Below are 12,584 nucleotides of genomic sequence, written 5' to 3' on the forward strand. Positions count from 1 at the left end.
ATTCAGTATGCCCAGACAGAAATTGGCCTTGCTTGAGGTATACTGTACAGTAGTTGGGTAGTGTTTTGGACTGCATAAGAGGGACGGGTGCCTTACCCTGGATGATGGCCAACAGGATGACAATGACAAAGAAGAAGAAGGTGATGTCAAAGATGACCCGGTAGAGCTCGTACACGTCTCCTGCCGGGTCCTCAATCTCGTCCCCTATGCCACCGCCAGCACGCACGCCCACATACATATGGAAGAGGTAGCACTGACGAAAAGTGGAGGGAAGAGAGCACATCAAATATAGGGCAGGAGTAAGTAGACTCCACTATACAACATATTGTATACCACACAGAGCAGACCAGAGACAGAAACCCTGACTCACAGTCATCATGTCGTCACATTTCATATCCGGCTCATCCTCATCTTCACTCTTGTTGTAAAACTTGCGGAAGAAGATAAAGGCCACTACAGTGTAGAGATACACCACCACTGCCAACAAGCCCAGTGTCATCATGAGCTAGGAGGGAGACAGGGAATGAGTAGAATCAGCCACACATTCACTACACACGGAGGCTGGAAGAGTCTTCCTGGTCAGCTCTTACTTGTTTCCCATTGTGGGTGACAGAGGACAGGATAGTACGCAGATCCTTCACACCGATGGCTATGTCCAGCAAGTGACAGGCATAGAAGAAGTTGTTATAATGTCCAAGCAAGGACATGATTGTGTACCAACACAGATAGAGAAAAGTCTGGGGGGAATAAGATTGAAATAATATGCAGTTTATTGTCTACAACTTACAGTATGAAGACATACAGTGCATTTGGAAAGTATTCAGACCTCTTGACTTTTTCCACATTTTGTTGCGTTACAGCCTTATTCTACATTTACATAGGTATTCAGACCCTTTACTCAGTACTTTGTTGGAGCACCTTTGGGAGCATTTACAGCCTAGAGTCGTCTTGGGTATGACGCTACAAGCTTGGCACACCTGTATTTGGGGAGTTTCCCCCAGTCTTCTCTGCAGATCCTCTCAAGTTCTGTCAGGTTGGATGGGGACGACTATTTTCAGATCTCTCCAGAGATTATCGTTCGGGTTCAAGTCTGTGCTCTGGCTGGGCCACTCAAGGACATTCAGAAGCCACTGCTGCATTTTCTTACCTGTGTGGTTAGGGTCATTGTCCTGTTTGAAGGTGAACCTTCACCTCAGTCTGAGGTCTTGAGCGCTCTGGAGCAAGTTTTCATCAAGGATCTCTCTGTACTTTACTCCATTCATCTTTCCCTCAACCCTGACTAGTCTCCCAGTCCCTGCAGCTGAAAACATCCCCACAGCATGATGCTGCCACCACCATGCTTCACCGTGGGGATTGTGCCAGGTTTCCTCCAGACGTGACGCTTAGCAATTCAGGCCAAAGAGTTCAATCTTGGCTTCATCAGACCAGAGAATCTTGTTTCTCATGGTCTGAGAGTCCTTTAGGTGCCTTTTGCAAACTCCTAGAGGGCTGTCATGTGCATTTTACTGAGGAGTGGTTCCTGTCTGGCCACTCTACCATAAAGACCTGATTGGTGGAGTGCTGCAGAGATGGTTGTCCTTCTGGACGGTTCTTCCATCACCACAGAGGAACTCTGGAGCTCTGTCAATGACCATTGGGTTCTTGGTCACCTCCCTGACCAAGGCCCTTCCCCTCCGATTGCTCAGTTTGGCCAGGCGGCCAGCTCTACGAAGAGTCTTAGTGGTTCCATTTTAGAATGATGGAGGCCACTGTGTTCTTCTTGGGGACCTTCAATGCTGCAGATTTTTTTTTGTTGTACCCTTCCCCAGATCTGTGCTTCGACACAATCCAGTCTCGGAGCTCAACAAACAATTCCTTCGACATGGCTTGTTTTTTTGCTCTGACATGCACTGTCAACTGTGGGAAATTATTTAGACAGGTGTGTGCCTTTCCAAATCATGTCCAATCAATTGAATTTACCAACGATGGACTTCAATCAAGTTGTAGAAACATTTCAAGGACGATCAATGGAAACAGGGTGCACCTGAGCTCAATTTCGATTCTCATAGCAAATAGTCTGATTATTTTTAATACATTTGCAAAAATGTCTAAAAACCTGTTTTCGCTTTTTCATTATAGGGTATTGAGTGTACATTGTTGAGGGAAAAAACGGTATTGTCACGACTTCCGCCGAAGTCGGTTCCTCTCCTTGTTCGGACAGCACTTGGTGGTCGGTGTCGCCGGTCTTCTAGCCATCATCGATCCACTTTTCTTTTTCCATTTGTTTTGTCTTGTCTTCTCACACACATGGTCTTTATTTCCCTCATTACATGTTGTGTATTTAACCCTCTGTTCCCCCCCATGTCTTTGTGCGAAATAGTTTATTGTAAGTGCATGTGCACTTTTTCTCTGGTGCGCGACCGGTTTTGTACCAATTTGATTATTGTGCTGGTTCCTGGTGGTTTTATGAATAAAACTGCTCTGTTGATTACCCAGTTTTGCTCTCCTGCGCCTGACTTCCCTTCCGCCAGTTTAGAATAAGGCTGTAACGTAACAACATGTGGACAACGTCAATGGGTCTGAATAATTTCCAAATGCACTATGTATATAGCTCAAAAATAGAAAATACTATTAATCTATAATCCCTCTTACCCCGTCTGTGAACACAACTCCAAATTTCCAGATCTGGTACTTGAAGTCAATAGACTTAAACCTGAAAAAGATTACTTCAATGACTTTCATATATTTGTGTAGTAGGTTTAAAAATACAGTTATTTTAAGGGCCTCAATAACCACCCAATGAAAAGCTCCCCTATAAGTTTGGAGAAGTATAACAGCATTGCTTAATACCTGGCCAACGTAGAATTGTCGGGTTCCTCCGGCTTCTTATCAGTTTGTTGACTAACATCCAACGAGGCTAAATCCATGCCTAGGAGCTCTGCAATCCTTTCTCTGCCATAAATGTCTCCATACTTATCCAGGACCTGGCCACACAGACACATCATAGAACAGTCCATCCAAAGACCAACTCAACCAACTTCATCCACACAGCCTCTAAGATAAAAAATAAAAAATAAAAAAATCTTACCTTTCGCTTAACAAACTTGTCCCAGTAGTTGCTTGGGAAAGAGCTGTGAATAAACAATTGGAAATGGTAATGAGTTCCAAAGACAGGCATCATTTAAGCAATGATTCCTCTCTAAAGTTTTCTGAAAGGAGATGAAATAATACTAGTGGGTATAGGTGGACTTCTCTGAGCTTGTCTGTCCATGCTTACAGTGTGTTGAGGACCAGTCTGTCCCATTGGCCTTTGATGTCATCATCCTCAGGCTGCTCTGTGATGTAAAGACCATCAAACTCCAGTTTCCTGGCCAGCTCCTTTTCTCTTTTAAAGATCACAAGAGGGATCTGAGAGGAACACACATTCTCTGTTGTCATTGAGACGTTCATGTAAAGGTCATCATACAAATCACTCATGTGTTAATGGTTATGGGGCACAGAAACACTTGAGGTCTACGGTAGTAGTAGTAGTAGTAGTAGTAGTAGTAGCAGCAGCAGAAGTAGCAGCAGTAGCAGCAGTAGTAGTGGTAGCAGCAGTAGTTATAGTAGCAGTAGTAGTAACAGTACTAGCAGCAGTAGTAGTAGTAGTAATAATAGTAGAAGCAGCAGCAGTAGTAGTAGTAGCAGCAGCAGCACTAGTAATAGTAGTAGTAGTAGCAGCAACAGCAGCAACACTAGTAATAGTAGTAGTAGTAGTAGTATCAGCAGTAGTAGTAGTAGCAGCAGCAGTAGCAGAGGCAGAAGCAGCAGCAATAGCAGCAGTGGTAGTAGTAGTAGCAGAAGTAGTAGTAGTTGTAGTTAAGCATTAGTAGCAGTAGTAGCAGCAGTAGTAGCAGCAATAACAGCAGTAGCAGCAGCAGTAGCAGCAGTAGCTGTAGTAGTAACAGTAGTAACAGTAGGATTAGAAACAATAGTTGCAGTAGTATTATCAGTAGTATTTGTAGCAGCATTAATAGTAGTAGCAGTAGCAGCAGCAGTAGTAGTAGTAGTAGTAGTAGTAGGGGTGGTAGTAGTAGCAGCAATAGTTGCAGTAGTATTAGCAGTAATGGTAGTAGTAGCAGCAATAGTTGCAGTAGTATTAGCGGTAGTAGTAGTAGTAACAGCAACAGTTGCAGTAGTTGAACTCGTATTAGCAGCAGTAGTAGCAATAGCTGTATTAGCAGCAGTAGTAGCAATAGCTGTATTAGCAGTAGTAGTACCAGTAGCAGTAGTAGTAGTAGTAGCAGAAGCAGCAGCAGAAGCAGCAGTAGTAGTAGCAGCAGCAGCAGTAGTAGTAGTAGTAGCAGCAGCAGCAGTAGTAGTAGTTGTAGTTACAGCAGTAGTAGTAGTAGCAGTAGTAGTAGTAGTAGCAGCAGCAGCAGCAGTAGTAGTAGTAGGAGCAGCAGCAGCAGCAGCAGAAGTAGTATTAGCAGCAGTAGTAGTAGCAGTAATAGCAGCAGTAGCAGCAGTAGTATTAGTAGCAGCAGTATTATTATTATTAATAGTAGTAGCAGTAGTAGCAGCAGCGGCAGCAGTATTAGTAGTAGCAGCAGTATTAGTAGCAGTAGCAGTAGTAGCAGCAGTAGTAGCAGCAGTAGCAGCAGTAGTAGTAGTAGTTGTATTAGCAGTAGTAGCAGTACCAGTCGCAGTAGTAGCAGTAGTAGCAGTAGTAGTAATTGTAGTAGTAGTAGTAACAGCAGTAGTAGTAGCAGCAGCAGCAGCAGTAGTTGTAGTAGCAGCAGCAGAAGCAGCAGTATTAATTGTAGTTACAGCAGTAGTAGCAGCCGTAGCAGTAGCAGTAGCAGTAGTAGTAGCAGCAGTAGTTGCAGTAGTAGAACTCGTATTAGCAGCAGTGGTAGAAATAGTTGTATTAGCAGTAGTAGCAGTAGTAGTAGTACCAGTAGCAGTATTAGTAGTAGTAGAAGTAGTAGTATAGCATCAGCAGTAGTAGCAGCAGTAGTAGCAGCAGTAGTATTAGCAGTAGTAGTTGTATTAGCAGTAGTAGCAGTAGCAGTAGTAGTAGCAGCAGTAGCAGCAGTAGTAGTAGTAGTTGTATTAGCAGTAGTAGCAGTACCAGTAGCAGTATAAATAGTAGTAGCAGTAGTAGTATAGCAGCAGCAGTAGTAGTAGTTGCAGCAGTAGCAGCAGCAGCAGCAGTAGTAGTTACAGTAGTAGTAGTAGCAGCAGCAATAGTATTAGTAGCAGCAGTATTAGTAGTAGTAGCAGTACTAGTAGCAGCAGTAGCAGGAGTAGTAGTAGCAGCAGTAGCAGCAGTAGCAGTAGTAGCAGCAGTAGTATTAGCAGCAGTAGTAGTTGTAGTAGTAATAGTAGTAGTAGTAGTAGCAATAGTTGCAGTAGTATTAGCAGTAGTATTAGCAGTAGTAGTAGTAGTAGTAGTAGTAGTAGTAGTAGTAGTAGCAGCAGTAACAGTAGTAGTAGTAGCAATAGTTGCAGTAGTATTAGCAGTAGTATTAGCAGTAGTAGTAGTAGTAGTAGTAGCAGCAATATTTGCAGTAGTAGTACTAGTATTAACAGCAGTAGTAGCAATAGTTGTATTAGCAGTAGTAGACATAGTAGTAGTAGCAGCAGTAGCAGTATTAGCAGCAGCAGTAGTAGCATCAGCAGTAGTAGCAGCAGTAGCAGGAGTAGTAGTACCAGCAGTAGCAGCAGTAGTAGCAGCAGCAGTATTAGCAGCAGCAGTAGTAGCATCAGCAGTAGTAGCAGCAGTAGCAGGAGTAGTAGTACCAGCAGTAGCAGCAGTAGTAGCAGCAGCAGTAGTAGCAGCAGTAGTATTAGCAGTAGTAGTAGTAGTAGTAGTAGTAGTAGTAGTAACAGTAGTAGTACTAGTATTAACAGCAGTAGTAGCAATAGTTGTATTAGCAGTAGTAGACGTAGTTGCAGCAGTAGCAGTATTAGCAGCAGCAGTAGTAGCATCAGCAGTAGTAGCAGCAGTAGCAGGAGTAGTAGTTGCAGCAGTAGTAGAAGCAGTAGCAGCAGTAGTAGCAGCAGGATTAGCAGCAGTAGTAGTAGTTGTAGTAGTAGTAGCAATAGTTGCAGGAGTATTAGCAGTAGTAGTAGTAGTAGTAGTAGCAGCAGCAATAGTTGCAGTAGTAGTACTAGTATTAACAGCAGTAGTACCAATAGTTGTATTAGCAGTAGTTGACGTAGTAGTAGTAGCAGCAGTAGTAAACGTAGTAGTAGTAGCAGCAGTAGCAGTATTAGTAGTAGTAGCAGTAGTAGTAGCATCAGTATTAGTAGCAGCATTACTGTAGAAGCCTCACCTTTAGACAGTTGTAACCGATAATGCAGAGGAAGGCGATGACGGTGTGCAGGGTAGCCAGGAAGGTGAGGGTGGGCTGCATGTAACCAGTGCTCTCCTCCAAGAAGAAGTAGACTGGGCCACCCTCCTCTTCCTCGTCTCCTCCTTCCTCTCCACCAGATCCCTCCATCTCCTCTGCTGAGCCCTCAAACAGCCCAATTCCCTCAAACAGCACTCCCAACCCTGAGCCCTCAAACATGCCAGAGCCCTCCACCTCATCACCTTCTCCAGGGGGGCTGTCCGACACCTGCACAATGCACACAGGCAGACACAGAAAAACAAATACATTACTAACATTTAACTCTAGATGTTATAGGCATTCGAATTGAAGGCAGTCATTTCATGAAGGGATTTGAATAAAACATTAAAACATTGCAAAAACTTTTGAATGAAATCGTTTCAAACTTTCAGTTTATTGAGAAGTCATTTAAAATAGATGCTGTTTGTTTCAATTATAGAATCGGAGTGATGGTAAGATATTTAAAGGTGACAGAAGATAATATAGCAGCATTTCTTGACCTTGTAGAAGAGTAGAATAAAGTTCAGGGCAAATGCAATGAACAGTGCCAGAAAACGCAGATTGTAAAAGTTCCGAGAGAGGTAGTTCTGGGAAAGAGACACAATAAGTTGTATTAATCACAGGTGGATAGTGGAATTGACAGTCTGCAAATTGCTACATCAACACGTTGCAAAAACTACTGCAGGATAGCAATTATTTATTAGACACTATCATGTCTAACCAAGAATTTGTTTCTTTGGATGTCCAGCTCAGTCCAGAGTTGGAACCCTTGCTCCCTGTGTTGCTTCTTATCTTTCTTAGACTTGGGTTTCTTTTCTATCGCTTCCTCCTGCTTCTCCTCTTTGGTCTCAGCTTCTTTCTTGGCCTTCTCTCCATTTTCAGTGCTGAGAATTAAGTAATAGGGTGTTTTTTGGCACATTCCAACAAACACCACAACATTAAAGCATGTACAGTATGGTTTATAAATGGGGATGAAAGAGTTAATCTACTGTACATGTAGGAAGATGGCCTGAGGTACTCACTCTGTCTTCTCAGGCTCTGGAGGGGGCTCCTTTATGGCAGGAGCAGAAGCCGGTTCAGCAGCTAGGCCATCAGCAGCTTGGCCATCAGCTGCTGCAGCATCACCCTCCTCTGGTTGCTGCCAACCACAAGAAAAAGGTCATTAGTATATGTGAATCTACACATACGTTACTGGAAAGCTCACCATGCACTTCTTTGTCTCTGCATTAGAAAGAAAAGGTGCCTCACCCGTTTTCTCTTGGTCAAAGGAGTACCCTCGGGAGTAGGAGGCTCAACAGTGGCCTCAATTCCCATGTCACCAAGTCCACCAGGAGCATCGATGCGTGGTGTCCCCCCACCTTCCTTATCTTTATTGTCCTCCTCCTCCTCCTCCTCTCCACCGCCTGTATCTATTTGGTCAGTCACCCCTCCTGCCCCCTGCTCCTTCCCAACCCCAGGCTCCCCTGCCAGGTCCCCATGCACCTCATCCTGGGTGGGGTCAGGCATACTGGCCAGGATCTCTGTCACTGTGATGTTCTTTGCTCCTTCCACCAGGCCTCCGCCAAATAGAGTTTGCCAGATGAGCAGGAAGAAGCCCTTACATACACTGTAGATGAAGTGCAGGATGCCGATGAGGATAGTCCAGAAGAAGGTAGCCAGACCCACCACTATCTGCTTGATAGTCATCTTCCTTACCCTGCGGTATTGTCGTCGCAGGTTACGGAATGTGAAGATACTCAGGAAGTTCAATACGCTGTTGATGAAGTCTGCAAAGGCAGAGATGGACTCTGGCTCTCCTTCCTCTCCATTGCTGCCTTCATCTCCACCTCCTCCTCCTCCTGCATCAGTTCCTCCTTCAGCTGGATCATCATCATCATCCTTCTCCTCCTCCTCCACCTGCTCCGAGATCTGGGAGGCAATGTTCATCTCAAAGATAGTGTCCTCGCAGAAGTTGACAAACATCTCCATCTTCTCCGACTCGCCCCCCTCATTAACCACATCAAAGATGAACTGTCGTTTGGACTCTCTGATCTGAGGCATCTCCCACTGTGTGCGGTTGACCTCGCTGATCTCAAAGTAAATACGCTCTATCTTCCTGCTGGCACCCATGATCTCTATACGGCCCAGGAAGGGGCGGAAGTAGTTGAGTACACTCTCTGCCTGCTCTAAGAAGTTCTTCAGCCTGAGGTCATGAGGCACATGTTCAGACAGGTTTGTCAGCAACACTGCAATGTTAAAGCCAATGTCTTTAGCCGGATCCTGGAAGCGGTCGGCAAACTCCTCAAAGTTTATCATGTCGTTCTCATCAGCCTCTGAGCAGGACAACAGGAATTGGATCTCGGAGGGAGAATACTGTTTCTGGCTGTCCATGGCCTTCTGAAAGTCTTTCTTAGAGATTAACCCTCGGGGGTCGGTCACGTAATCACGGAAGGCGTCTGACGCCACAATGTCCTTCAGTTTGAGGAACATGTCAAAGAACTTGAGGATCATCTCCACGTTGCTGGAGGACTCCACCAGCATGTCCACCATCTGACGGGCAATGGTGCCGTTCACCACATTACCTGAAACACAACATTACAAGGAGGCAAATCATGAAGGAGGTGGGAGAAATTAAAGAGAAAAACAGCAGAAAGTTAGAAAGTCTGTCATAAAAATTTAATTTTACCCTCTAGTAGAGAGAGCAGCATAACCACCATCTCTTTCTGAAGGTCCAGTAGCTCCTTCAGCAGGCCAATCTGGCTGGAGTCCTATGAGACAGCACAAACATATACACAACGCTTCACAACAATAGCATTTACTGTTACTATAGTGTATTTCAGGCCTGCAGACTTCTAATGATAGTGAAGATAATTCTTCTGCCAATGAAATCTCAAATGGTTGGAGAATCTAGTATTCATGCAGTATGACAATAGTGAGAGGGATGGTCCGAACACATATGGTTTGGATTTCAGACCAAACACCTAGCATTAATACTGTATATATTCAATGAGTTGATCAGCATAATGATTTCCCAATCTGTATGAATCCGCTGAAAAATACAGTACCAGTCAAAAGTTTGGACACCTACTCATTCAAGGGTTTTTCTTTATTTTACTATTTTCTACATTGTAGAATAATAGTGAAGACATCAAACTCTGAAATAACATACAGTGGGGCAAAAAAGTATTTAGTCAGCCACCAATTGTGCAAGTTCTCCCACTTAAAAAGATGAGAGAGGCCTGTAATTTTCATCATAGGTACACTTCAACTATGACAGACAAAATGAGGGAAAACAATCCAGAAAATCACATTGTAGGATTTTTAATGAATTTATTTGCAAATTATGGTGGAAAATAAGTATTTGGTCAATAACAAAAGTTTATCTCAATACTTTGTTATATACCCTTTGTTGACAATGACAGAGGTCAAATGTTTTCTGTAAGTCTTCACAAGGTTTTCACAGATCTCCACTAGAGCAGTGATGTTTTTGGGCTGTTGCTGGGCAACACGGACTTTCAACTCCCTCCAAAGATTTTCTATGGGGTTGAGATCTGGAGACTGGCTAGGCCACTCCAGGACCTTGAAATGCTTCTTACGAAGACACTCCTTCGTTGCCCGGGCGGTGTGTTTGGGATCATTGTCATGCTGAAAGACCTAGTCACGTTTCATCTTCAATGCCCTTGCTGATGGAATGAGGTTTTCACTCAAAATCTCACGATATATGGCCCCATTCATTCTTTCCTTTACACGGATCAGTCGTCCTGGTCCCTTTGCAGAAAAACAGCCCCAAAGCATGATGTTTCCACCCCCATGCATCACAGTAGGTATGGTGTTCTTTGGATGCAACTCAGCATTCTTTGTCCTCCAAACACGACGAGTTGAGTTTTTACCAAAAATATCTCTATTTTGGTTTCATCTGACCATATGACATTCTCCCAATCTTCTTCTGGATCATCCAAATGCTCTCTAGCAAACTTCAGACGGGCCTGGACATGTACTGGCTTAAGCAGGGGGACACATCTGGCACTGCAGGATTTGAGTCCCTGGTGGCGTAGTGTGTTACTGATGGTAGGCTTTGTTACTTTGGTCCCAGCTCTCTGCAGGTCATTCACTAGGTCCCCCCGTGTGGTTCTGGGATTTTTGCTCACCGTTCTTGTGATAATTTTGACCCCACGGGGTGAGATCTTGCGTGGAGCCCCAAATCGAGGGAGATTATCAGTGGTCTTGTATGTCTTCCATTTCCTAATAATTGCTCCCACAGTTGATTTCTTCAAACCAAGCTGCTTACCTATTGCAGATTCAGTCTTCCCAGCCTGGTGCAGGTCTACAATTTTGTTTCTGGTGTCCTTTGACAGCTCTTCGGTCTTGGCCATAATGGAGTTTGGAGTGTGACTGTTTTAGGTTGTGGACAGGTGTCTTTTATACTGATAAAAAGTTCAAACAGGTGCCATTAATACAGGTAACGAGGGGAGGACAGATGAGCCTCTTAAAGAAGAAGTTACAGGTCTGTGAGAGCCAGAAATGTTGCTTGTTTGTAGGTGACCAAATACTTATTTTCCACCATAATTTGCAAATAAATTCATTAAAAATCCTACAATGTTATTTTCTGGATTTTTTTTTCTCATTTTGTCTGTCATAGTTGAAGTGTACCTATGATGAAAATTACAGGCCTCTCATCTTTTTAAGTGGGAGAACTTGCACAATTGGTGGCTGACTAAATACTTTTTTGCCCCACTGTATAAGGAATCATGTAGTAACCAAAAAAGTGTTAAACAAATTCAAATATATTTTATATTTGAGATTCTTCAAAGTAGCCTTGATGACAGCTTTGCACACTCTTGGCATTCTCTCAACCAGCTTCACGAGGTAGTCACCTGGAATGTGTTTCAATGAACAGGTGTGCCTTGTTAAAAGTACATTTGTGGAATGCATTTCCTTCTTAATGTGTTTGAGCCAATCAGTTGTGTTGTGACAAGGTAGGGGTGGTATACAGAATATAGCCCTATTTGGTAAAAGACCAAGTCGATATTATGGCGAGAACAGCTCAAATAAGCAAAGGGAAATGACAGTCCATCGTTACTTTAAGACATGAAGGTCAGTCAATCCGGAAAAAATGAAGTTTCTTCAAGTGCAGTCGCAAAAACCATCAAGCTTTATGATGAAACTAGCTCTCATGAGAACCGCCACAGGAAAGGAAGACCCCGAATTACCCCTGCTGCAGAGGATAAGTTCATTAGAGTTACCAGCCTCAGAAATCGCAGCCCAAATAAATGCTTCACAGAGTTCAAGTAACAGACATCTCCACTGTTCAGAAGATACTAGGTGAATCAGGCCTTCATGGTCGAATTGCTGCAAAGAAACCACTACTAAAGGACACCAATAAGAAGAAGAGACTTGCTTGGGCCAAGAAATACGAGCAATGAACATTAGACGGGTGGAAATCTGTCCTTTGGTCTGATGAGTCCAAATGTGAGATTTTTGGTTCCATCCGCCGTTTTTTTGTGAGACGCAGAGGAGGTGAACAGATGATCTCTGCATGTGTGGTTCCCACCGTGAAGCATGGAGGAGGAGGTGTGATGGTGTGGGGGTGCTTTGCTGGGACACTATCTGTGATTTATTTAGAATTCAAGGCACATTTAACCAGCATGGCTACTACAGCATTCTGCAGCGATACGCCATCACATCTGGTTTGTGCTTAGTGGGACTATCATTTGTAAATGCTTATGTCAAAACTGCCATTACAGTAAATGCTTATGTCAAAACTGCCACTACAGTAAATGCTTATGTTAAAACTGCCATTACAGTAAATGCTCATGTCAAAACTGCCATTACAGTAAATTCTTATGTCAAAACTGACACTACAGTAAATGCTCATGTCAAAACTGCCATTACAGTAAATGCCCATGTCAAAACTGCCATTACAGTAAATGCCCATGTCAAAACTGCCATTACAGTAAATGCTTATGTTAAAACTGCCATTACAGTAAATGCTTATGTCAAAACTGCCATTACAGTAAATGCTTATGTCAAAACTGCCATTACAGTAAATGCCCATGTCAAAACTGCCATTACAGTAAATGCTTATGTCAAAACTGCCATTACAGTAAATGCTTATGTTAAAACTGCGTTTACAGTAAATGCTTATGTTAAAACTGCCATTACAGTAAATGCTTGTCTCCACGGTAAGACAGAATGAGATGAAGGTTAGCGGGATATCCCCTTTGCTTGCATTTTATTGAGGTACACATT

General features: G+C 43.4%; 1 protein-coding gene across 1 annotated transcript in view; it reads right to left on the reverse strand.

The window, feature by feature from the left end:
- Positions 1 to 12,584, reverse strand: part of LOC112230654 (ryanodine receptor 1-like) — an 80,467-nt gene that overhangs the window by 1,990 nt on the left and 65,893 nt on the right. The window contains exons 80-92 of the mRNA XM_042311219.1: positions 9,022 to 9,103; positions 7,605 to 8,917; positions 7,379 to 7,494; positions 7,078 to 7,240; positions 6,857 to 6,943; positions 6,300 to 6,584; positions 3,257 to 3,387; positions 3,068 to 3,110; positions 2,830 to 2,963; positions 2,632 to 2,692; positions 591 to 737; positions 371 to 505; positions 97 to 253 (exon numbers count right to left, since the gene is read on the reverse strand). Coding sequence (XP_042167153.1) covers positions 97 to 253; positions 371 to 505; positions 591 to 737; positions 2,632 to 2,692; positions 2,830 to 2,963; positions 3,068 to 3,110; positions 3,257 to 3,387; positions 6,300 to 6,584; positions 6,857 to 6,943; positions 7,078 to 7,240; positions 7,379 to 7,494; positions 7,605 to 8,917; positions 9,022 to 9,103 — 2,854 coding nt within the window. The remainder of the gene's footprint in view (positions 1 to 96; positions 254 to 370; positions 506 to 590; positions 738 to 2,631; positions 2,693 to 2,829; positions 2,964 to 3,067; positions 3,111 to 3,256; positions 3,388 to 6,299; positions 6,585 to 6,856; positions 6,944 to 7,077; positions 7,241 to 7,378; positions 7,495 to 7,604; positions 8,918 to 9,021; positions 9,104 to 12,584) is intronic.

This window comes from Oncorhynchus tshawytscha, linkage group LG33 (assembly GCF_018296145.1).
Source record: "Oncorhynchus tshawytscha isolate Ot180627B linkage group LG33, Otsh_v2.0, whole genome shotgun sequence".
Lineage (NCBI taxonomy): Eukaryota > Metazoa > Chordata > Actinopteri > Salmoniformes > Salmonidae > Oncorhynchus > Oncorhynchus tshawytscha.